Source organism: Myripristis murdjan, chromosome 3 (genome assembly GCF_902150065.1).
Source record: "Myripristis murdjan chromosome 3, fMyrMur1.1, whole genome shotgun sequence".
NCBI classification, from domain to species: domain Eukaryota; kingdom Metazoa; phylum Chordata; class Actinopteri; order Holocentriformes; family Holocentridae; genus Myripristis; species Myripristis murdjan.
Genome location: NC_043982.1, coordinates 7,038,190 through 7,062,883, shown reverse-complemented (window position 1 = coordinate 7,062,883; position 24,694 = coordinate 7,038,190). Strand labels below are relative to the sequence as shown.

The following is a 24,694-nucleotide window of genomic DNA, read 5'->3' as shown; positions in this document are numbered from 1 at the left end:
AAAACATTTTAATTCAATAGGGTTTCTGGTCAGTGGAGAATTGATTGAAGATCCCAAGATGTTTGGAAATCATTTAATCCCACATAATCCGTTGAACAAAAGTCTGTCAGAGTACAAAATTTGGGTATTGTTGGGTATGCTTTGTGAGAGACAGATACAGTATGTGTATGTACATCATGAAAATAACTTTACAGGTATTGAAATAGATCATTGTAGTGTAACCAAACTTTTGAGGCTGCTCGCCATTGAAATTCATAATCTGTACCCATCCACCGATACCTCTGCAGACAGATTCAGTGAGGATTTGTTAGACATGCTGTAGTGAACTACAGTACCACTGCAGCCTCAACCTGTAGTGAACTGCTGTACGACAAGACAGTTTCTCATTTCGCTGAGCCTATTTTCATTTAACTCTTTAATGCACCACCCTCCCATCCAGAGTTAAAGTTTGTAATTTTGGCCCTTTGTAAACCCATTGTCTTGCATTGCATAAGATCTGGTCTTCAGTGTGCTGTTATGAAACTTGCAGTACAGAAGCAGTCGGTTCCATGTTCCAGGTGGATGTGATATTGCAAATGAACAATAGCTTCTATAATATTTAGGGCACAGGATCAAGTTATGTCTAGCTATGACTTAGCATAGACTTCTTTTTTTCCCCTTAACAATCACTCTCTCTCTCTCTCTCTCTCTCTCTCACACACACACACACACACACACACACACACACACACACACACACACACACACACACACACACACACACACACAGAGATGGTATAATTTTTTATTTATTTTTTTAAATCTCTGTGGCACCCAGCCCACTGAATTAACATATAAAGAAGTTATGATCATTGAGGTACTGTAAGAAGAATGCACTGTTTCAGATTATGTCCCTTGCTATGAGAGTCTGTAGTGTTTTTTTCTTCATACATTGGTAAATACTGTACAAAAGAAAATGACAGGAGCTTGTGTCCTGTTGGAGTGAGTGGTGTATTTGACAGACCTGAATGCAGGTTGGATTATTGATTGAATTATAAGGTAGACATTGTGCAGCTCTGTAAACCTCAATTTGCCCATTCCTTAACACCCCACCTTGTGCCAAAAGAGACAGCAGGTCTGCTAAGGCTGCCATGTTTGTAAAAGGGCCAAAGTTGGGTAATTACTCATGTCAGTGATTACTACATTAGATTTTTATTTTTTGGTTGGCACTACAAATGGATAGTGGTGTGATTTTAGCATTCCACAGGACCTTTCTCTGTTCCCTTTTAGCCTTAAAGCCACACTACTTGGTATATTTTTGTGAGGAGGAGACTCTTGGTTTCATCCCTCTCATTTTCTCTGTTTGTGACTCTGTTTGCATGAACGGTAAAGAGAAAGCGGTCTTAGCGCTGATGAGGAGGCAGTGGTTTATTAAATTAACCCTTCTACCCTCACTCTGCTAAAACAGGAGTGAACGGCATATATGTCAGATGTGAAGCCTTAAGTGATTTATGAGTCAGTTTCTCCTTATTTGCAAATATTAGTCTCTTGAAAGGATTACACACTGTTAAAAAAGCACTTTGTACATAGAAAATGATTATATTCAGAGTTATATATATTTAAGTTGATCAACACAGACTCATATAAGGTGGGCTGTGATTATTGTGGCCTCCTTCAGCCCAACATATCATCTCTTATGTAAGAGAACACAGCCAACAGAAATGATGATCAAGTGACAAAGTGACAATTAATTTACTACATTCACACTTGGTGTGTTAATGTGTTATTTAATATGACATGGCATGCATTTCTCATTTAAGTTCTTTTTTTCCTCTTCTTCCTCTTTGGGCTTCATTTTAATTTTAATGAATCTCTCAACAGGCAAGTTATATAATTTGGGGATTTGGGGGTCTGTTTTAAAAGCTGCCTGAAGTATTTCCTTCTATCCTCCATACACTCTGATTGCAAACTCTCAACATGAGCAGCAAAAAGAGCATAATTGGTTTTCTTGACTACTCTGTTGGATCTAACACCTTCTGCCAAATTTGCCATGCCTGTGTAATCACGAGTGCAGAGTGTCTGCAGACCCCTCCCAGTTACTGAAAATTCAATACTTAAAAACATTTAGTATTCAAATACTTCTTTGGATATTATGGGGCCCCCTCCTGGCTGGAATTAAGTAGTACCTGAAGCTGTTGTGCATGTTTTCCATCATGTACTGTATTTGATAGCCATGTAGTGCTAACTGGTCCCTTCTAATATATTTGAAAGTGTACCTTAAGTAACTTGAAATCCCACTAATACAATGGCATTTGATGAAAACAGTGGTCTGAGATGGCAACGTCTGTCAAGGCACACAAAAACTGTGCACACAAAAATTGTGTTGTCCAAACTGCTTATTCCAAAATCAGTGTCTGATTTCAAGAACATTTCAGGATTCATTTTTACATTATGGCCCACATTTACTCAAGCCTTTATTATGAGCAAAAACATTTAGCGTGTGCAATACCAGTGGCATAACCCCCGATTGGTCAAGAGGATTGTCTTGCACCGATACCGAGTCTTCACGTGGACTTTAAACACGGAAAACAATTTGGTGCCCACTCATGGTTTTTTGTAAATCTCTGCCTATGTCTGGCAGCGAACCCCCTCCTTTGATAGGGCTGACAGTTGGTCTCTAATTGTTTTAAGGATCTGCCGTTTGTGTTGAGTCTGAGATGCCAAACAGCTGGTGGTGAGATGAAAGCTTCCCTGAACTTTGCTACCAGGAGACACTGACCGCGTCAGGCATCTCGCCTGATGGCACAGGAGCACTGAGAGGCACTGCAGGTGTGGGCATGCTCTGTGCCTTCTACAGTAGTCACTAGAGAAGCCACTGGACAGATGCCAATCGTGAAGAACTTTGGTACACATTTGACGTTTTCATTCTGTATTGATGCGTTGTGAGCCTGCGAAAACTGTAAAGGTTTCTCTTTGGTATCTTCGGAAAAGAGAAATGGACTTTTTTGTGTGGTTTATTATTAAAAGAAAAAGGTAGTATTCACAACACAAGTTGTGAATTCCCTCATACAAAATATGCAAAATCCCATCTGTATATATGTATTTCAGAGCTTCATTCTTCATAATCTAAAACTACAAGAACCCTATTTCTCAAGATCAGTGAAAATGAATATTAACTGATTGGTATATACAGTGTGAATGTGCGTGCGTGTTTGTGAACATGAGGTACATTGCTCTGTCATTGTTTTGTGGGTTTGTTCGGTTCTTTTGACAGTGTGAATGTGTGTGTAAAGCCGAGGTACATTGCTCTATCATCGTTTTGTGGGTTTGTCTGTTTTTTTTGGCACATTTTCGGCTCCATCGCTGTCAGAATTGCGTAACAGTGCGCTGCAACATTTTGCTCTTCGAATGCACCCTTGTCATGTACAGCCAAAAGGCATTATGTAGGTCAGAACATCGCATCTTCAGACCCCTAGCCAAGTTTTTTTTTTCTCCCCTCTCTCTTTTGTTCTGAGACTACATTCATTGTCTGTGTCTCTCTCCTGGTGTATGTAACCAAAATGTTTACCCACTATCCACACCTATACACAACCTGTTTTCAACATGGAGTATATTGAAATAATCATCACTCATTAATAGAGGAATCAATGTGCATGTACATATGCCTACTGTATGTGTAGATACAGCAAGAGGGAGGCAGGGTACAGTGAAGTACACTGCATTGGCTCACAGCGTTCCCTTTAATTCTTTAGTGGAGGGGGTCCAGTGTAACACTCATAATGTCCTGGGTGCTCAAAAAAAAAAAAAAAAAAAAAAAGAAAAAGAAAAAAAGAGGTGTTTGAGTAGGCTACAGTGTCAGTGTTGTTCAAATTGCTAATTCATTTATTAACTGTAAACGATCCTTTGCACAGGTTAACATGCTGCCTGTACATGTATGTTCCGAAATGTGCGTGCGTGCGTGTTTGTGTGCGTGTAAAATGGAAGTTAAAATACACACGTACAGTATGTATGCATGCTCTCGTGAGTAACGGACTGACCCGTTTCCGTGTGAATATGGCGAAAGAAACTGATCGGGGACGCTCCAGTTGTTTAACATGTGACCAAAGTAGCCATTGTTCAATCTCACAGTTCCTTTCTGTACATTATTTTCTAGAAATGCTTGAATATTTTTTCTCAATGCCAAGAAGCTGATGTTTATTTTTGTACTTCATTGTTTCATGCAAATTTCTATTTCCCTCTCCACTACAGAATTTAAAGTGATAGGGATTCAACAGTAAACTGTCACTCATTATGGTACTTTAATTTAAGGTACTAATTATAACTGTATTTAATGTTGAAAGCATGCCCTATATAAATCAGTATAAAATACATAGAGTACATACAAAAATGTGATTTCTTTGTATAAAAATGGAGCATATCTCTAATATTTTTAAGTTTTTATTCTAGCATGCAGAATCCTGCTAAAATTTTGTTTAATAATTAGAGATGTTTTATTATTTAGGAATAGGACTAACAATGAGCACTTTTGCTGTTTGTCAGCCAGAATTGTACTCCCTTGAACTTTGAAAGTGGAAGGTGGTTATTATTTTATTTGAAATGCTGCTATCATTAATTTTGAGCAGAAAAGCTGTTTTTTAATTAACTTTAAGCCAAGTAGCAATAAAACTTTATACTGTGAAAAAAATGGTTTTGTTCTTCATTTTTGCATACGCTTCATTTGATGACTCCATGCCAATAAATGTCATCCAAAAGACTCTTTTCTTCGGTATGTTGTGAGATATATTGTCACCCAACAGTATGCTTTGAGTTTTCTTGTACATTTATGTTGCTCTCCATTGGAAATGTCTTCCATTCAATTAAAGCACCATGGTGATACTGTATAATAAAGAAAACATACATAAACGTGCCATTTAGGCAATGAAAATGAGTTCATTTCCCTTCAAGTACAGTTTCCCATCTGGGATTTAGCAACCAAAAAAATAGAAAGAAGTTGAAATATGCCTCTTTGTGGAAATGTATTTGAGATGCCAAAGAAAAGAGATTTTAACCCATATTTCAAGCAGACATTTTGTACTCAAGTCACATTAGACATATTGGATAACTTAGAATAACAGTGTTTTGTTTATTGTGTCCAAAGTAATTTCTGAGATATTCAAACCAGCAAGGCTCTGTTGTTAGTTGAGCTATTTCAAACCAATGAAAGTGAAAATGGTTCTTATGACTTCTCATCAAAAAAGATGAATGAAAACAGTTGTGGCTTGTGTAATTATTCAGTTTCAGCACCCTGTAAGTACCTGATTAAACCGCCGCCTGACCCTTCAATAAAGGGACAATGCTTGAAATGGAGTGGAATCAGCTGGTACTATTTTCTATCATTCTGAAACCGTTAAAGCTGCTACCAGCTGAATTTGAGATTTGATGGATTTGGCGACCCCTAGAGTCCATTAGTGGTAGTGTTTTCCATCACTGTGGCAAAGATGACTTCTTACTTGTTCCCCCCCTCTGCAGATAGGAGATGAACATATGTAAGCCTATGCAGAAAAGGAATAAACTAGTGAAATGAGGCAAGCTGTTTTCCACATGGCACAGTATGTGTTTATCTGGAGTCCAATTCAGATCAGTCAGATTGTGGTTACCAATTAAGGGATTTGGATTGGCTATATAAGAGTACCAAAGACAAGAGGATATTGCAGCAAACAAAAGAGATTTAAAAAAAAAAAAAAAAGATTGATGATATTCTCTAGAGTGAAACTGAATAAAGATGAGGTAACTGAAACACACTATGAGTCAGGCCTAAAGGCAAACAATACTTATAGCCTTACATTTACTGAAACAACAAAACTGCAGATGTATTATAGGGCTACAAGATTAGAGACCCTGTGACCAGCTGCTGGGTGAACCAGAGGGACCACAGAGGGGGTGTGGGTACCATTATAGAAATCTGTACACACAGCCACCAGCTGTTAGGAGACAGGTTGAGAGAATTTCTGAGTACATCACAGCTGCCATCTGTTGGTAAGGCCCAGAACGACACCCTAACCTCAAGTTCAGGCCTTAATAAGGAGAGAAAAAGGCAGGAGCAGATTCAAATCAAGATCAGTATATGACAATGACAAGAATGCATCCACGATTTTGAAATGACTGTTAAGTTTTTCTGGTTCTTCACTTTTATTTAAGTCAACGAGTCAGTACAAATTCTTATTTATTTGCTTTTATTCTGGCATGTATGATGGTGTTCCTCTTACTATAGCCCAGTTTTTTTAAATATCCTTTTCATAGTAATTCTTCATTTAAAGATATATAGAGAAATCTTGCCATTCAAGACCATATCAGCCTTTAAAACTCAACACTCTTCAACTTTCTGCCTTCAGTCTACACAAGGCTCTCAGCCACTGTTTACATCTAACATCATTTGTCCTTGGTTTGAATTTTGGATCTGGACTTGGATCTGTGTTTCTCATTTGTATTGTTTGACCATTTCATCTCCAGAGTTAGTGGTGTAATTGTGTCTTTGTTTCCTGGGCTGATATCTTCCCTCTGTCTGAACAAAGCCTGACGCTGGAGCTGTTTTGGTGTTTTCATTTTTTCTCTTTCCATCTTATCAGGGCCGCACCATTCCATTTATCACAGTGCATTCCATTCATTACCTTCATATTTTTATCCTGAGTGATGGCCAAACTCTTCTGGGAGTGGCTCTTGATAATGAAAGGAGGCGTCTACATCTTGAAGGTAGGTGTGGCCCACTTATGCAAAGAAAGCACTAAAAGGAACTGGAACAAAACCAAATCCACTAGACCAGCAGTTTTCAAAGTCAGGTCCAGATACTCAGGGGATCATAAAAATTTAGATGCAGGAGATCTGACGTCAATCCAGCATCACTGATTTGACCTTTTAATAATAGTTTTATTGTATTTAAAAAAAAAAATCCTCAAATTTTCAGGTAATTTTTGTAATTGGTAATTTTTTTACTTTTTTAAAACATTCTGGTAATATTCATTTTTTGCTATGTTTTTACTAATGTTCCAGTCATTTTATTTATTTATTTATTTATTTATTTCTCTAATTTGCTAAATCATGTTTTTGTAAGAAATCAAGAGAATCTGCTCACATCTGATTTGACGTGACAGAATAAACCAGATCAGCTTTAAAAAAAAATTAAATTTACTCTATAAACAATGCCACTGGAAATTAAATTGTCATGGTGCAAGAAAAGTACGAGTGATTATTTTAACATGATGTTAATCTCACCTTTTTGAATCAGTGTTCAAGACTGGCATCTAAATAATTTAATGTTTCAAAGAAACAATAATATTTTTCTTATCAGGGTCTCTGAGGCAAAATCATTGAAGACGGAGGTCTGTGGCTCAATAAAAGGCCGGAACAGGAAAAAGTTTGAAAATCCCTCTAAGATGGGATGGATCCTCTCTGGGAGAAAACTAATATTTACTCCGAGAATTAAACAAGGCCTGTTAAAATCCATATGGAAAAATTACTGTCCTGTACTGTGCTGTACAAACAAGGTGGCCACTAACTTTTTCAAAATGTTTTAGAAAAATAAAATGGACAACCACATTGGAAGTCTAAATAATGTGTCACAACTTTGTTTGCAAATTTCTGCTTTTATTCTCTTCAAATATGTGTGTCTTAGGTTTTCTACTTCTTCATTACCATGCAAATTGGAAAAAAGTAAAGTATGCATATAGCTCTTCAGTAGTTTATTATGACTAAACGTAACAAGTATAAAAGATCCTACACCATTGTGCTAATTATAAAAGTGGTAAAAATATAAAGAGAAATACAAATCATTAATAAAAACATTAATAAAGTGTATTTCTTAAAATGGACAAAAAGAGGATTCACATTTAAGATGAGTTGATGTACAGTAACAAATATGAGGGAATAAAAAGTCCATGCTTTTTGTTCAGCAGACACATTTCAACTCAATCCCCTCTTTTGTTCAAATGAGGCGAGAAGAAAAAGGGCTTTTACAAGTTGCCGTCCTCTCTTGTCCTCTGCTTCTTTAACTCCCGCACTGACCTGAAAGCTCTGAAAGCCAACACTGCACCCAAGAGGAAAACAAAGACTCCCAGGACCCCGAAGAGGCCTCCTGCAATATCTGCCCCGTGATACTGGCACTCGAAGCCCTGGTATGCTTTACTCTTGTAGAGCTGCTCCCTCTCCTTGCAGATGGCACTGTCGTAGGTTTCCTTCAGCTTGATGAAGTAGAAGGCCAGAGCGGGGATGTAGCCCAGGCCGATCAGGAGGTTAAGCAGAGCCTCCCCCAGCAGCACAGGGGGCCAGCGGTAAGGCACTCTGAAAACCCCCAGGACCAGCATCGCACAGGCGTAGGCCATCAGGACACCGGCGCAAGCCATGGTGAAGATGTACGGAGGCCGCTTGAGCTGGTGAAAAAGTTGGTCCAGCTCCTTCACCCTGTCTGCATCGGCCCCGGTGAAGGCTTGCGCTCCACCATAATAATAATGGTAGAGTCCTCCAAGGCTGGCTAGGTCACGGTAGCCCCCGGAGTTGCTGTAGGTCACCCCTGCACAGATGACTATTAGCAGATTGACAAAGACCTCCATAACCTGGCAGAGACCTGGGACAGAGGATCAACACAGAAGTGATGAATTTGTAAAGAAAAAAATTAAAAATGGTACAAAGCAGTGAAGCAGAACAGTGAAAAAAAAAAACCTCTGCCTCCTGTCATTGAGCGGGACTTCCCCCCAGCTAACATTATAAAAATTAACCACCTTAATCCACTCCAGAGGGGAGTGAAACAGTATCACATTTTTCAAAATTGACAAACTATCCCTTTAAATAGAGTGATTAGTCAAAGTGGAGTCCAGGGGTCTATGAGAGGTCTCTATGGGGTCTTCAGCAAAATAGGTGAATAACTGAATTTCACAATAATTTATTTCACTAGAACTAGTTATAATACGGAAACAAAAGTGTGTGAGAATTTTAACATTAATGTTCAGCACAAAATATCTTTTCATATCAGGGTCCCTGGGGTAAAATGACTTAAAATGAGGGTTTGTGGCTTAATGAAATTCAACTTGGGGCTCCAGAACATGAAAAGTTTGAAAACCCCTGTGTTAAAACACTTAGGGCCAATTCACTGGTTTGAGGCTGTGCCCTCTTGAAGGTAGCAACTAAAGGAATAAGCATAAACTTAGATTACAGGATGCCCGGTTAACGTTTTCACTGGCTAACAATGAGACTCACTTTTACAACTGAACTGGCTGCTATTCTTGTTGCTGATGACTCCTTGTACTTCACACCCACCAATGCTTAAGTTTAGGGCAAAGTCCCTGCTCTCATATGAGCTCATAATGAGCTCATCACTGAAACACATAAAACTGTTTCCCTCCCGTCTGTCACCTCTGCCAAGGCCAAAGCAAGTGGATCAACTGTGGGAGGAGCTATAGTTCTCCAGGACTGAGCTCTTCTTAACACTTTGATGTTACTTGGAATTGGATTGGAATTCATAAAAATGACCTGTTGCTGTCTTTATAATGATAAAATGACCCTGCAATGGAAGCAGGTTTTTGACGGTTGTTATTTTATTCCATAAATCAAACAGCTTCTTTGTATTGCAGCAGCAAAAAGAGAGGAGAAGACACACACTGGGCATATAACTTTTTCTAAAACGTTTCTTCATTAATTTAATGAAAACAAAAACATGTGAAATGTAAAAACTCAGTGTGAAAATAGAAACATAACACCACTTATAACCAATATATGTCAAACAACATCACAAAATAATAAATAAAACACTCTTCACACCATCAGGTATTGTTTCTTAAAGGAAAGAAATAATCAACAGTATAACTGACTCATAAACATCACTCATATCATAGTGAAGTACCACTTTTCCAGACATATATACTAAGTTGCTGGGTCATTCATGTGCACTTAACTCATATTTCCAATGGTACTTGAAGGCAACAATAGTCGAAAGATAAGTGAGCACTGCTGATGTCAGCGCATCTTTTACACTGCTGTCAGGTTTATGAGCGCGAGCAGGCAGCAGTGGCAGTGCACTGCATCACTCTGTTTTTTGTTTTTCTGAAACAGTGTTACTGAATCTTCCCTTTCGGCAGTGGAGGAGCCTTTCTGAGCCAAAATGCCCACTGTGCAAGTGTTTTATGAGTTGTACCAGGAATAAATACACAGAGACGTGCATCTACACTACTCACAAAAAGTTAGGGATATTCGGCTTTCGGGTGAAATTTCAGGATGAACCTAAAATGCATTATAACCTTTACAGGTGAACTTAATGTGACCTTCTGTAAACTTTTGAATGCACATGTCCAACTGTTCAGTGTTTCAGTACTTTTTGCACAAGTTGCTGTTCTCTAACAAGGAGCTTAACGGCAAAATTCACAACAGGTGTTTGATCCATGAATCGACCAATAAATTTCCTGGTTCAATTAGAATTGGTATTTAAACAGTCCTCCTCATCATGCTGTTCACATTTTGACATCATGAGACCAAGACGACACCTAACAATTGATCAGCAGCACCTCGCCATTGCGAGGCTTCAAACAGGATGTCCTCAGACAGAAGTGGCCACTGAGCTTAGAGTGTCACAGAGTGTCATCAGCAGGTTGCAACAGAGATACAGAGAGACTGGAAGAGTCACAGAAAGGCATAGAAGTGGACGTCCTTTGGCCACATCCCACATTGATGACCGCTTCATTATGAACAGTGCCCTGCGGAACCGAATGATGAATGCCACTCAACTCCAGGCACGTTTAAGGGAGGTGAGAGGCACCCCAGTGTCACGTCAGACCATTCGAAACTGTTTACATCATCATGGTCTGTGTGCTAGACGACCTGCAAGGGTACCTGACCACACCACCAGGCACAGGTGTCATTGTCTTGCATGGGCCAGGCAGCATTTACGCTGGACGAGGGACCAGTGGGCCTCAGTGCTGTTCTCTGATGAAAGCCGATTCATGTTGAGCAGAAATGATGGCCGCCAACGATGTTGGAGACGTCAAGGAGAGCACTATGCATCAGCCACTGTTGTCACCAGACGAGCCTTTGGTGGTGGTGGTGTTACTGTGTGGGCAGGTGTGTCTAGTCAGTACAGAACTGCCCTACACTTTGTGACAAGCCCATACTACCTGAATAACATCATTAATCCAGTCATTGTGCCCCTGCATGAACAACACAGGCCTAATTTCATCTTCATGGACGACAATGCTCCAGCTCATCGAGGTCGCATCATTAGGGAACGGCTGCTGGAGACTGGGGTACCTCAAATGGAGTGGCCTGCACTTTCTCCAGACCTGAATCCCATAGAAAATCTATGGGATCAGCTGAGTCACCGTGTAGAGGCTCGGAGCTCTGTACCCCAGAACCTCAATGTCCTGAGGGCCGCCCTTCAAGAAGAGTGGGATGCCATGCCTCAGCAGACAATAAGTCGACTTGTGAACAGCATGAGACGTCGTTGTCAAGCTGTAATTGATGCTCAAGGGCACATGACAAGTAATTGAGACACTGACATTTTTTGTTGTGGTATATCCACCACTGTTGTTGGCTTTTGTTTCAAGAAATTGTTTGAGATGAGGAAATCACCAGTGCATGCTTCTACTTAAATGCCCTACTTTCATGATATAATATCACTGCAGCGTGAACTTTTTACATTTTCCGTAAATTTCACCCAAAAGCCAAATATCCCTAACTTTTTGTGAGTAGTGTATATACAGCATGTCTATTGTAGGTCTACTGAATAGAAAGTCTCTCGCAACTTCTTTGTGTTTTTTTTCATCCCCTACAGTATCAGTGTATTATTCCTAATGAATGTGATTCTTAAAATTTTTAATGATTGCAATTACCTGAGAGAAAAGCATCAAAACAGCATGATACATTTATCTCTCGAACAAATTGTTTTTGCCTTTACATTTCCTAACACTTGGTAGCACTGATGGAACTTTGTTGGTCAACTACCAAAAAGCACTGAGTAATACTTAACCCTGGCACACACAATACACTGCATCGATGAATATGACTGGAGATAAATGACGATGTCGTGATGTGGAAAGGTGAGAAAACAGCATAACCCTGCAAACCTGCAAACTCCTGGCAGGTAATTAACTTTGCCCAAATGCTTCCTAAAGGCAAAACCATAGAGCGATACTGTAATCTCAACTGTTAGGGCCATTTTTTCAGCACTTCAGAGCCTGCACATCGTGTTCCAAACTTCCCGTTAACCTGACAGTGACAAAATAACATAAAAATGACTTGCCTCTACTTGTTAAGATGTATTTGAGGTTGTAAAGGGCTTGTCTGTGCTGCTGCTCATAATACTCCAGCTCAGAGGGATACACTGATGTCTCTCTGGACCTACAAGCACAATATAATTTCTGCTGTGAGATGCAGAAAATTTGCTCCTATGCAAAACATACACACATCATTTTACACAAAAACAGAGGTAATTAACCGGCATACATGTGCCACAGAGGGTTGATGCCATAATACCTGTGCATGACAGTAAGTGTTGGAGCTGATGTATAGAAAGTATATGGTGTCTTACAGTCTCGAGGGCCCTTGATGATCTCTGTAAGCAGGTGCGTCCCTGTGAGAGGGGCTTGTCATGTCCCTCTGTCTGCTGGAGAAGTCTTTTTGTTTTCCTCTCCTGTCACCAGCAGTGCTCCTCTCCTCTCTGTCCCTGCCACTATCCATCGGGTGGCGGTGTGCAGTGTGTGAAGTGTCCCTCTCTCTGCTCTTGTGCTCTGCATACCTGTCAGTCCTCTCATGTCCACCCCTCTCTGGCATCTTCCTGTACCTACAAACAGATCATGCACATCAATCCCATAACCAATGTGTGTAGTTATCTTGCATCTCCACATCATGTCAACACAGCAATCACTGTGTTGACATGATGAATAATTCAAAGGATAAAACCTGGGTTGGGTGAATGATCTAAAACATCATTTCCCCCCCTCATAGGTAGGAAGTTATTCAGGTTTTCATTTTCTCTCTTTTGATTCCCATGTTGGCCTCATTTAGATCCTAGACTTTTTCCAGGCATTTTTTGGGGTAGGAAACTTCCAACAGAGTATAACATATGACTTTATCATTGCCTACCTTTAGCTTCTGCTCACAAAAAAGGATTTGTTTGTTTTATTTTACTCGGCGAAAAACACCATTTTCGAGCTTCCTGTGTTTGGATTCAGGTTCCCCAAGACTCCTCCTCCCATGTACCTGACCTGTGCCACACCCACTCCTGGCGTCGCTTTTTACTATATCTGGGAAAACTAGAGTGAAAATCATTTTTCAAGATTATAAATTATTTAAAAAAATTTTTTGTTGCGATCGTGCAAGTATCGTCGCATTCTGCTTTTATTGGACGGCTGAATCGAAAACTAGTGCAGACCAGCATTTACAAAAAAGCTCATTTTGATCTCACTGGTTGCGAATATTTTAAAGGTGCTTCTCAGTATGATTGAAATAGCTAAAACATAAGGCGAATAGTTACAAATAAAAAATGCAAAAAAAAAAAAAAAAAAAAAAAAGTAAGTGTGACTGTGTGGTTCATGCGGGGCTCAACTTTGAGAAACCAAATTCGCGATTCATCCTCCAACCCGGACGTAAACACACGAGATCATGCTTTATTGTGAAGTTCCCGACAATGGTATACCATTTTGTTTCCGGTTTTACTGCCGAGTTTAGTGCACCTTTCAAAATAAATGTCATTTAACGTGCTGGTTGTAAAACACTATCGCTCTGTCCTGGTGTGGTACTTGTAGTTTCTCTTATCCCTATTGTTGCGATTAGTGGCCCTTTTCCAGCGCAGGAGAATACTGAGGCGTGTTGTGCTGTGAAGGCTATTTTATGGATTCTGAAATAATTTCCACTTGCAAGGACATGGTTACATGTTAAAATCCTGGAACCTGATTTAGTCCCAGCTTGGGAAGTGACAAGGCCAGCGAAAACCAAACTGCACCACAAAACAGCAAAACAATATAAACTGCAAGTTGCACAAACAGGTGCAGGCCCTGAACAGTATTTGAGTGACTACTCTGAATGACTCCTATGCACCGTTTAACAAACAACATACTAATAATGTCAAAGCACTACCAGGAAAGAAGGGAGAAAAACAAAAGTATCAGAGGCTGACAACAAGTGGGGTTAAAATAGGTCATTTAAATGCCCCGATGCTTCACAACTGTTTTGATGCAGCTGACTTGGCTTTTAATTGACTTTATAGTGTTCAATTCAGCTCTTATAAACACTGACCTATAATTTAAACCTACAATGAAATATTGGAGCAGTGGTTGGAAAAGTGTTTAAAAAAAAAAAAAAAAAAAAAAAAAAAAATCACTGTATCTGGGAGAGCAGGGCATTCAGTGCACAACCAAAGTCTGGAGAACAAATAAGTAAAACTACAAAAAATATTAAGCCTGGATGCAGTGGAAAAGGAAATAAAAGGCAGCTCCTGAGCTTCATGGGTTCTGACAAGTCCCAGGTTAAGGAAAAATATGGTCTGTGGAGGTTACATCCATATTGTATCTCACAGAATCTCGAGATACAACACTTTAATTGTATCTAATTTGACATCAACATCATCTGAGTCTCCTCCTAATGAAATCCACATCTGATTTCAAGATGTATGGTTTTCAAAGTCATGCATTTTAACACTGATAGTGGCAGACCGGAACATAACCACGACGTGTGGACAGAATCCTACATTTAAACGAGGCTTCTCTGAGGAAAGGGATGAAGACTTTTATTTTGAAGTCTGGGGGCAACCCTCGGCGGAAGTCGCGGTTATTCTTTGGACTCACGCCTCCACCACAACCTACCGCGCGCTGGCTAGCAAGCGAGGAAGATGCTAGACAGAAATGGCGGTGACGGCAAGGGAAGCAGCATGATGTGCTGATGCATTATACGGGACCTAAAAACACGACTGTCAGGACATTGTTGGGAAAATGACAACGATGTCGAAGTAGGACGTGTTTTGTAATTGTTATTACAAACCTACAACACCTTCCCGGGAGAGTTTTCATCTTGTCAGTGGAGGAGAGAAAATCTCACCGGGAGCATGGCTTCGTACAGCAACCAGGTAGTTAGCTAGCAGGCTAACGTTAGCCTGCTAAAGAACTCTGCACGCTGTAGACACATAAATATTTATTTATTTTTTTTATTTGTATACGTGTGTATGTGTGTACTTCCAACTGCTGCCCATTTGTATAGTATTTTGACGTGTAATGGTGCGAAAGGTAGCGGCATTTTGACGAGGTGCGCATTTTGTGTCTCAAACATCAGGTTAGTCGTGTCATTGAAAATGTACTGAAAAGTGCTTGCTAATGCTGCCCTAAGCAGCGAAAGCCTATTTCCCCATTGAAACACCACCAGCATGGCAACAGGCCCTAAGTTCAGCCATACAAATTAGCCAGGGGGTAACATTAGTATATGCTGCAGTTAATTAGGAAATAACAGCTGCATGGAGACAGATTGAGTACATGCGGTCTTTATTTAAAGAAAGAGGCACTTTGGTATGAGATCCTGCGAGTGTCATTAGATTTCCCCCTGAGTAATGTGAGTTGGTCCAGATATCTGCTGCGTGTGTGAGCATGGCCCACCTGCTCAGTGCTGCGACAGGCCTTGTCTAAATGCACATTTTCATAACTGGTAATGCTGTACCCAAGTGCAAATGGACGCTAGTGTGGATAGTGAAGGGACACTGCATCGGATTGGTTAACTATTTTGAATTTCATCGTGGTTAGAAATTTAAGTAACTCTTTGCTAGGATGTATTAATCTGATCCTGTTATCCTAGCATGTAGCCACCGAGCTAGCAGCTTTGGACAGGTGGTGTGGCTACCAGTTAGCAGCCAGTCAGATAACGTTAGCCAGTTAGCTAAATAAAAATGCGACAGTGTTGGCCTTGGTGGGTAAGGGGGTATGTATCTGATCTCCAAACAATTCACAGGACGGTTTCTTGAGAGCTGCTGTGTGTGCGAGTCAGCTGTGCTAGCACCAGGCTCTCTGCAGCGCCTGAGCTCACTGAGCCAACTTAGCCAGCTAGCAAGTTGGCTGTTATTTCTAAGGAAGTTGGCCATCATGTGGATCAGGCCCATTTTGAGGTCCATGCATGCAGAGACATGCAAGCTCAGAAGTTTGCAGAGGTTTAATAAAGTGATATTGCCGGATCAGGTTTAATCACAGACACGTTATACTTGAATTAAGTTATGTGTGTAGTTTGTGGGAGAGCCTGGTCACATGCTGCAAGGATACGGGCTCGCAGCGGGTTTGAGCGCAGGGTGACGAATAAAAAAAGGAGAGCAGAATTACTGTAGCGACCATTGTCAGGGAAAACCTCGTGGAGGTGAGCCTCTGCATGCTGTTACATCGCCTCCTCAAGTTGGGGAGTGTTTCCACTGGTTTATTTGGCCAACAAAGTCCCATCTGGAGCACTAAAGAGGGAAACCATCCTCAACTTGTCAAACACTGTCGTTATCTTTTCATGCTCACATGTTTCACTGTTAAAGAAGACCACATTATCAAATGACTTGTTACATCAATGACCGTTATGTCAATAATATACTGATTCTCCAAAGGCATGCTGCTCAACTTTGATATAGTTATAGCTACTTGGATAACTTAACTCTGCTTGGAGTGAAAAGGCTTCTGTTGCAATTTTGGTTTAAAGATCTGATGCTGTTAGTGCAAATCTGGAACACAGAAACATAACTTTCCCCCATAATCAATAAATTATCTACCTGTTTATCATACTTAGACCCATGTGATTGTTTGAGTGGTTGACTGAATAGAGTTTTTCCTTTCAGAATGGTAAGGCTTCTATAATATTTGCCAACATGTGTTGACCTTTTTACCATGTGACACAGTGATGCAGACTAATATCAATGAATTTGGAGATTTTATGCAACTTATGTAGATACTAGACCTAATTACCATATTGATATTTGTAGTATTGTGATGTGAAAGATCAGTGATGGTGTTGGTCTTTTTATGTAAAATGTGTCAGTTCAATCAGTCAATCAAATTTTGTCATGCAAACTCGTTACATGTAAATGCCAGTTTATGGTCCTGCAACAAAATGCTGCTCCAGCAATACCACAGGTGCCTGTGGTGTGGTATAGCCTGCAGAGTCTGCCACCACAGCTCACTTGTACTGCTCCAAAAACTGCAACTGCCCACAGGCAACGCAGGCCGTCACGAACTGGGACGGGTCTGCTCGGCAGCATTGCATTTCATTCAGTGTCTTTCCTAGTGGTTTCCCCTTGTGGTGAAGACGACAATTTAGACCTCATCAAAGACAGATTAGCCATCAGTATGATCTCATTTCAAAATTATCAAATTTTGCCAAATGTCATTAAGAATGTGGTGAGAAATACCACCAAATATAACCTAATTTTACCATGGTGTTTCAGAGAATTTAAATTATTATTATTATTGATATTTTTTGTCATCATTAGTAGTTACTATGGGGGAAAAAAACACAACCTGAATTGTCTTGCATTTTGGTTGTAACATTTTGTTTGACCATGCAAATGGTTTTACAACTATGGTTTAGCTATGGTGATAAGATTAAAGAACCAGAACCATAAATGCCCGGAAGATTCCCATATTTGATGGTCCTGAAGGAGTCAGTGTTATTCATCACTCAGTATGTGACAGTCAAATTCCTGTTATTTTCTCCACCTTAGTAGTAGCTAGTATTTAAATAGGAAAGATGGAAAGCAGGCCCATGGAATTTTTAATTTATTTGTAGTTCAGAAGTACATGGTTTGCAAAACTGTGCCTTCCTAAGGATACGTAGTTAGGGCTCATATAACAGCTATGCCAGTTATCATTTTTGTGACGCAAGTAGGAATTAGTGAGGCAGATTAAAGCAGTGTCCAAAAAAAGTTTTTTCCCTGCATTATGTTAAGTGAGCAAGTCTACCTTTTTAATGCACTTTTCAGCAGAGTAGTTGTGTGTGTGTTTTTCAATTTTTATTATGAATCAATATTGGGATGCATAGCTAGTTCCTCCTTTGCCTTGCGATTCATTTCATTGAATACTTTGAAGGAGGTTTAGAACAGAACAGAGTTAGGGTGCTTTCAGACATGTGGCTCGTTTGCTTTGTTCCGATTCAGGGGCTAAACCGATCCAGTTGTTTCGTTTTTCGTTTGGGGCGTTTGTGTTCACAGGGCAACCGTCTGTAGCGGTTCAAAGCTGTAAACAAATGCCATGCGCGAACCAACTGTTCTCTCATTGGTCAGAAATTACCCCGAAAAAAGAAGTTTCCTCTTCCGATCTTACCCACCTGGTCAGGTCTGCCGGATCTGACAGGTGAGCGGCGCGGATGATTTTTTTTTCTTTTTTTTCGAGCTTGTGCCGCCCCCCCACATGACGTGAAAAAAATGCCCGCTTCGCCCATGCCTAAAACCGCTACTGAATGTACCGGTGTTCTGTAACGGAGGAAAACATCCCGTTCTACCGGGAATCAAGACTGTGCAGGGAAAATAATATCATACTGCATCTACTGAGAAGAAGACGTGCCGACGAAGATGGGGTCTGACGCTGGTTGATCCACAGTTATGAGTGAGTTGTGTCGGTTGCTGTGTCGATTCTGTTCTCACTGCAAACGAACCGCTCCAGGGTTCGAATGGAATCGAGCCGAGACCACCTCTTCTAGGCGATCTCGGCCCGCTTGTTTTGTCCCACATCCAAGCGCGATTGCTGTGTTCACATATGTCCAAACGAACCGATCTTTAGGGGGAAACGCTCCCTGTTTCGGAACAACGGCTCCAAACGGGACAGGTCTGAAAGCACCCTTAGTCATCTCTGGGGTAAGCCAGTGGCCATGTTGGAAGAGGCACATATCGTGTGACCACACCATCCTCGCCTCAAATCCAGCCAGGGTCCTATGGGTTAGCCTGTTTTCTCCCACCTGTCCTGTCCATCTCTATTTTACTCTCTGAACAGAACTGCTATAATAATCATTGTGGACCCCATGAATTGGCACTTTTACTTCCTTTATTTTCTGCTTTTCCTGTTGAAAGAGGATGTTGGTGAGGGACATAATGCAGGGAGCTTTCTTTCACAAGTGTAAACCACTGGGATATTTGTTGAAGAGAGAAACACATTTTTATTTGAGGGAGTAGGTGGAAGAGCAAGTGTTGAAAAATTTGAAGTTTTCATTGATTGAAAATTTTTAGTTATGCCCTCAAATGAAGCATGAGGTCACCATTAAATTTATTATGTATTTGAGGAAGTAGAAGTCATGTGAGGTCACTTCATTGGGGCTTGAGGTTGTTTCCACCATGTGGAAAATAGGCCCAAGTGTTTTGTCTGCCATCAACAGAAAGAAAGTGTAATACAATTATAACAGAGCCCCTTAACAGTTGAAGTTCACAATCTTGATGAGCTAAAACTGGTCTTGTGGGCTCAGCATAACAGTCTTTGCCAATCTCTTGCCCTTTATTGCAGCATATTTGTAAAATAGTATTGCCAATTCGATCATCTCTTTCATTAACTTGCGTGCATTTGTGTGAGAACTGAGATTGCCAGCTGTTTTTGAGGTGATAGAGTTGGGCTGATTGTATGACTTCACCAAGTTTCATTGAGCGTTCCATTTGAAATGGTGCTGTCCTTGGAGTGGTTTGACTGTACAGTGGCCTGGGTAGCCTGTGCAAATGTGAAACCATATGTGTTCGGTCTCAGACAGGGCTAAACATTAACCACTACTGATCACACTTAGGTTAGCTTGTCAGGGTCTCTGACTCATTCGAAGGAGCCTCTTTTTGCCCTTTGGTCATGTGCTGTTGAACTTCCCGTGCCATTGTGTGGCATTGATTCTGAATTGCACTAGCATGATAGGGCACGTGTACCTTAGATTAACACAGGTCAACGTTTCAGTTCTGGCTCATTCTACATGCATTTTTTAAATCTTGGTTTGAATAAGTCTGGTTAAAGATATATGTATTTATAGCACAAAATAGAGTAATACTGATTGTCTGGTCCAGCTACAACATTGTCCCAGTCGAGGTTCCGATTTTCTCTGAGAACAGGAACACCTGACACCTGTGAGAGATTACATGGGGTGAAATGAATTCAACCATTCTTGGAGAACAGCAGACAAAGCTGTGTTATTTAAAACCAAAGTGTTAGGCTGCAGTGCCCTTCTTCAGGGTCACAGGAGAACATGCATAGAAAATAGGGATGCACCGATTGTGAAAGTCTGGTCTGGTGATACTGGGTTTAAAATAACAATTTGGCCGATTACCAAAATTTTTAAAACTGATTTCTTTTAAAGTCTTTTAGGGCTTTATTATACTATCTTTGAAAGAGTACAAACTCAATCATACAAATTTATGAAACAATCTGTAATGTCACATGACAGATTCTTTTTGTGAAAAATAATTGTTTCAGATGCATTTTTAGCCCATTAGACAACTAACTACTCCCACAAATTTAATCTTCAAACAAATGTGGCCTATGTAATTCTAGTTTCTCTCCAAAAACAAAATTTTGTAAGAGTGCATTTTAACGCGTCATGATAACAAATAATATATCTTTGCCTGATGTGTATTTTCGCTGAATTGAGCTTGAATGCATCTTAATGTAACTGGATGCAGTTGCTACTGATAATGTGGAGTCATCAGCCACGTGGATCAGAACGCAGTTCAGTGATGGAGTCTTTAGAAATTGGGACCATGTTCCAACTCAGACTCGGATATTGATCCTCATCCCTGTTCAGTCCTGACTCGTAGGCCTGCTGGGATCTGGAAGATGCAGTTTCCTGGTGCTGGCGTTCAGTTTGTGGGTCACTTTCATTTACAAAAGTGCCTCTCTTTACTCTCTCTAAATAGTGCAAAATGTTTTTTTTTGCTTGATGGGGGGAATGGTCAGTACCTTGGGACATTTCAGAATCATTTTATTTTTCATGGCTCTCGTGCATCAGTCAACTAAGGGGACAGCCAGTGATTACCACCAGTGACAGCAAGAGAAGAGATGTTCAGTTCTAGTCACTACTCTGGAGTGGACACTGCTTATAGCTGATGTAGATGTGCAGTCGAACTAGTTTTCTAAGTGACATCCCTAACAATCATAACAATAATAAATCCCTAAAAATCCGCTTTTATTCTGGAGGTGTCCCGCAAAAGAATTTTGGTCCATCCCAAACATATTTTTTTGTTGACAAGGCACAATTAGTCTTGAGCCCTGGACAAAAATGGACGGATAAATATCAATGAATTTCATGTTTTTGGCTGATAGGCCAGTGGCAGTCAACAAGGCCAATATCAGCTGATACATTCCATCGACAAAATTGGTGAAACCCTCATGGGAAATAATAGTGGTGGACCATTCTTCATGAAGAAGATCCTCCAGTTCTTAGAGGGATCGAGGAGGTGGAAATGCTCGTTCTCCAGAACCTCTCATAAAGGCTCAGTCATGTTTAGATGTCATGATTAGGAATGCTATGGAAGGCATTTGGCTTCATCCTCTTTTGGTAAAACAGCAACCTTGATTGAATTATTTAGCAGTGAGTGAAGCAGGTCAATAAAGTGATCTGGATAATCACTTTGTAATTATAGTAAAATTTGCAAGATAGTGAAAGTTTTGTGCCTTGTTGAAACAATTGGAATGCAAAGCCATATTGCCCTAAACTCAATACTCTTCAAACTTCACATGGAGCATTTTTTAATGCATCACCCATATAGGACCATATCATTGGATCTTAATGACTCCCATGAGATGACTGTTCATGCCTTCACAGAGCTACCTTTATGTCACACAGCTGGCAACAAACACTGAAGGCATCCAGTGATTTTAGTGTGAAAGACAACTTACCAGACTATTATTACATTATGGCAGGGCCAGCAGGTGGCAGAGCCGCAGCTGGCAACTGACTTAAGAAGTTGGTTTGTTGTATGTTAAACACGGTGAACAAGCTCAACAAGCTGAATATTTTGAAATGCACATTTGCCAGCTGGGGTCCACAGTGTCTATAGGTGTGGCTCATCCAGCTGAGCTGTGAGGTGATGTTGACACCTGTGTTGTTCATGTTCTCTAGCCGACACTAACAAACAGAAATACAGATATTTGGCTCTTTTGTATAGCTTTGATCATCACTTTGATATTACTGGTGATGTTGACATCATAAACAATAATATAGGCTGTTTGACAGTGACATTCTGTAAAAGATGTTAACATGGCATTATTTTGATTACTTAACAGTGTTTTGTGAAGTGATTTTTTTAAGTTGTTCTTGCTTGCTTAGCCAAGAATAGAAAAATTGGATGTGATGCAGAAATACTTTTCAGTTGTACTGTAGTAAACTGTTGTGAGCGAACAATGAATGTACTGTTTTTTTTTTTTCTCCCCCAAAAGTTATTACACTGGGCACTAGAAAAAATTGAATAAATCCTGAGAGAGAACTGCATAACACGTTAGATGTTTAGTTATGTGCAGTACATATTACTTAAACAACTTACAAATGAAGCTCATATTCTCCCAAGAAAATCTAAACTAGACTTACTGCTTGAAAAATGTTGGGTAGGTGGAGAGACGCTCAAACTGGGGTTGATGTGTGGTCTGGTGACGAACCACTCAGATGGATATTGAAATTGCTGAATCATTTCCTGCTGTAAGACCTCCTGTTGTAATACTAATGCTGTACAGATAATACATGTTGGTATCAGAGTTGGCTTAAGGTTATGTGTTCCCAAGGTTTGTCAGTTTATTAACACCCATATATAAGTGATGTGTCACACGCCAGGCTATTTTAAATGAATGAATTTATATATCCTTGGAAGCAGATGGGTGTGCAGACTTTTGGATTCTGTTGGACCTCTCATTAAGGATTGGCATATGCATGTCTTTATTCTTTCTTTCTTTTTTACCTATTTTTAGAGTAAGAATGTATTAATAAATAGCTAAAATCGACACCAGATAAGTATAATTTTACAGTTAATGAAATGTATTACATGCAATTTATCACAATATTAGAATTAAACCATGTTAACAGTAGATGATATACTCACCTAAGCTTGAGTTAAAACTTTTATAGTTAGTTTGCATTTTTTGATTTTGATTGATGATTCAAGAGACTCCATAATAAATGAAACAGATTTGCAGGTGAACTTTATTACACTGCAGCTAATCTCAGTGCTGTTTGCCAAGCACCTTCTCTTTAGCATCAGTTTGTTTAAATCCAGACCACATCCTAGTGAGTAAAGAAAAAACACTTGAAGGAGTTCATTCTTATGTGGCAAGTTGTTTTCATGTCCTCAGTGGCATCATTCACCTTATATTGATTGATGGGTTTTGGCCATTCTGGAAAGTTTCGTTAAGTAACATTTCACTGTGCTGGTTTCACTGTGTTCGTGTTCGTGTTCATGTGGTCATGCATCATACCTGAAAATTACATGGTATTTTGTGGAGGCAGGTTAATATGGATACTATCAAACAGTGTATCACACACACCTCAATACATTAAATTGCTGAGTGGTGGTTCATCAGTACAGCCTCAAAAAGAATTTCTTCGCTATTAACAACGCCTACGTTACTCCCGTCATAAATGGGTTAATGTTATCTGATAGATGCTTGTCATCTGTCTTTCAGCAAATAATCAGGCTCCTTGCTCCTGCTGTCAAACCTGTCTTTTTGTGTGTGTGTGTGTCACTGTTACCACATCACACTAGTATGCAGGCACAGGCACGCTCCCAGGCTTTATTGAAAATATGTCTGACCTTATTTGTAGTGGTGCTGCAGCATTTTCATGCTCAGCCAAGTTGTCCATTAATAATTCTTTGCATACCATTTTGAGAGAACAAGCATGCAGGGCTGGCTGTGTCCCCTATTATGGCGAGAGCACATGGTCTACAATTTAACACAAATCTGTTGGCAGGTGTTTGATTTTGTGTGTTTTGGGTAATGTTAAGGAATGCAGGTGACCAGACTGTTACTTTATGCATCAGGTGACAGCAGCAGTGTAACTGTACCAGGGAAGTAGCTGTCTGAGTAAAGCAGTCTGAGTAAAGTTTTTCAGACATGAAATATTGTATTACAGTGTAAGAGATTTACTCTCTTGTTGTACTCTTGCGCTCAGCTCTAACCATCAGCGAAATTATTAGACTTTATTTGGAAGTCTGCTATTTTTAAGCAAGTTCATTTATTTAGTTATCTTGTGATAAAGGGCTACATTATTGTCAATCAGTCACAAAAAATAAGGGGAAAAACACATAAGGTTGCAAATCAGCTTCTTTCAGTGCACTTACTGATTGGCTAGTGTACTCTTTGTTTTCTAAATTAAATTTAAAATTTTTCACATTTTCTCTCCTTTCAGTGCGTAGTCTCTTTTCTATATGACCCTCTGTCTATGGCCCTAAGTCCTGACAGATAAATTGGGCCACAATTAGCAGCAAATATTTGCTTAATTGATGGTGTTGACTGTGTGATTGACTGATATCTTCACTGGCTCACATCTGCAGATATTACAGAATATAGACAGTGTATGAAGTCTTTAAAGAAGTATCAGTGATGTTAACAAACCATTGGAACATCTTGTTCCTCATGGTTTCATGAAAGCTAAATTTATGTGAGATGGGACATCACTAAAACTTAGAAATGAGTAACTAATCTCCTTAAATATTTATGGTATCACCTTCAAAAATTGCTCCAGGGCTGCTAATGCTAGCCCCTCTTTGTAGTCCTGTTGTGTGTGAGTGAGAGAGATGTCGTCACTAAAG

The 24,694-nt window shown here is 39.9% G+C and overlaps 2 protein-coding genes across 5 annotated transcripts in view; one reads left to right on the top strand and one right to left on the bottom strand.

The window, feature by feature from the left end:
* Window positions 1-7,679: 7,679 nt before the first annotated feature.
* Window positions 7,680-13,204, bottom strand: marveld3 (MARVEL domain containing 3). The gene is made up of 4 exons (XM_030079252.1): window positions 13,078-13,204; window positions 12,524-12,775; window positions 12,236-12,333; window positions 7,680-8,575 (listed from the first exon to the last, which is right to left on the bottom strand). The coding sequence occupies exons 2-4, from the start codon at window positions 12,763-12,765 to the stop codon at window positions 7,965-7,967; spliced, it is 951 nt and encodes a 316-aa protein (XP_029935112.1). The 5' UTR covers window positions 12,766-12,775; window positions 13,078-13,204; the 3' UTR covers window positions 7,680-7,964.
* A 1,605-nt stretch (window positions 13,205-14,809) lies between these two features.
* usp10 (ubiquitin specific peptidase 10) overlaps window positions 14,810-24,694 on the top strand; it is a 32,223-nt gene continuing 22,338 nt past the window's right edge. For all 4 annotated transcript variants that reach the window (XM_030079224.1, XM_030079218.1, XM_030079209.1 and 1 more), the window contains exon 1: window positions 14,810-15,055. In XM_030079224.1, the coding sequence (XP_029935084.1) occupies window positions 15,035-15,055 (21 nt within the window). In that variant the 5' untranslated portion in view covers window positions 14,810-15,034. The remainder of the gene's footprint in view (window positions 15,056-24,694) is intronic.

Coding starts and splice junctions, on each gene's coding strand:
- marveld3 (XM_030079252.1), bottom strand. CDS start 12,765: ATGCCAGAGAGGGGTGGACATGAGAGGACTGACAGGTATGCAGAGCAC. Junction 12,334..12,523: donor CATCAAGGGCCCTCGAGACT/GTAAGACACCAT, acceptor TTGTGCTTGTAG/GTCCAGAGAGACATCAGTGT. Junction 8,576..12,235: donor ATACATCTTAACAAGTAGAG/GCAAGTCATTTT, acceptor CCTCTGTCCCAG/GTCTCTGCCAGGTTATGGAG.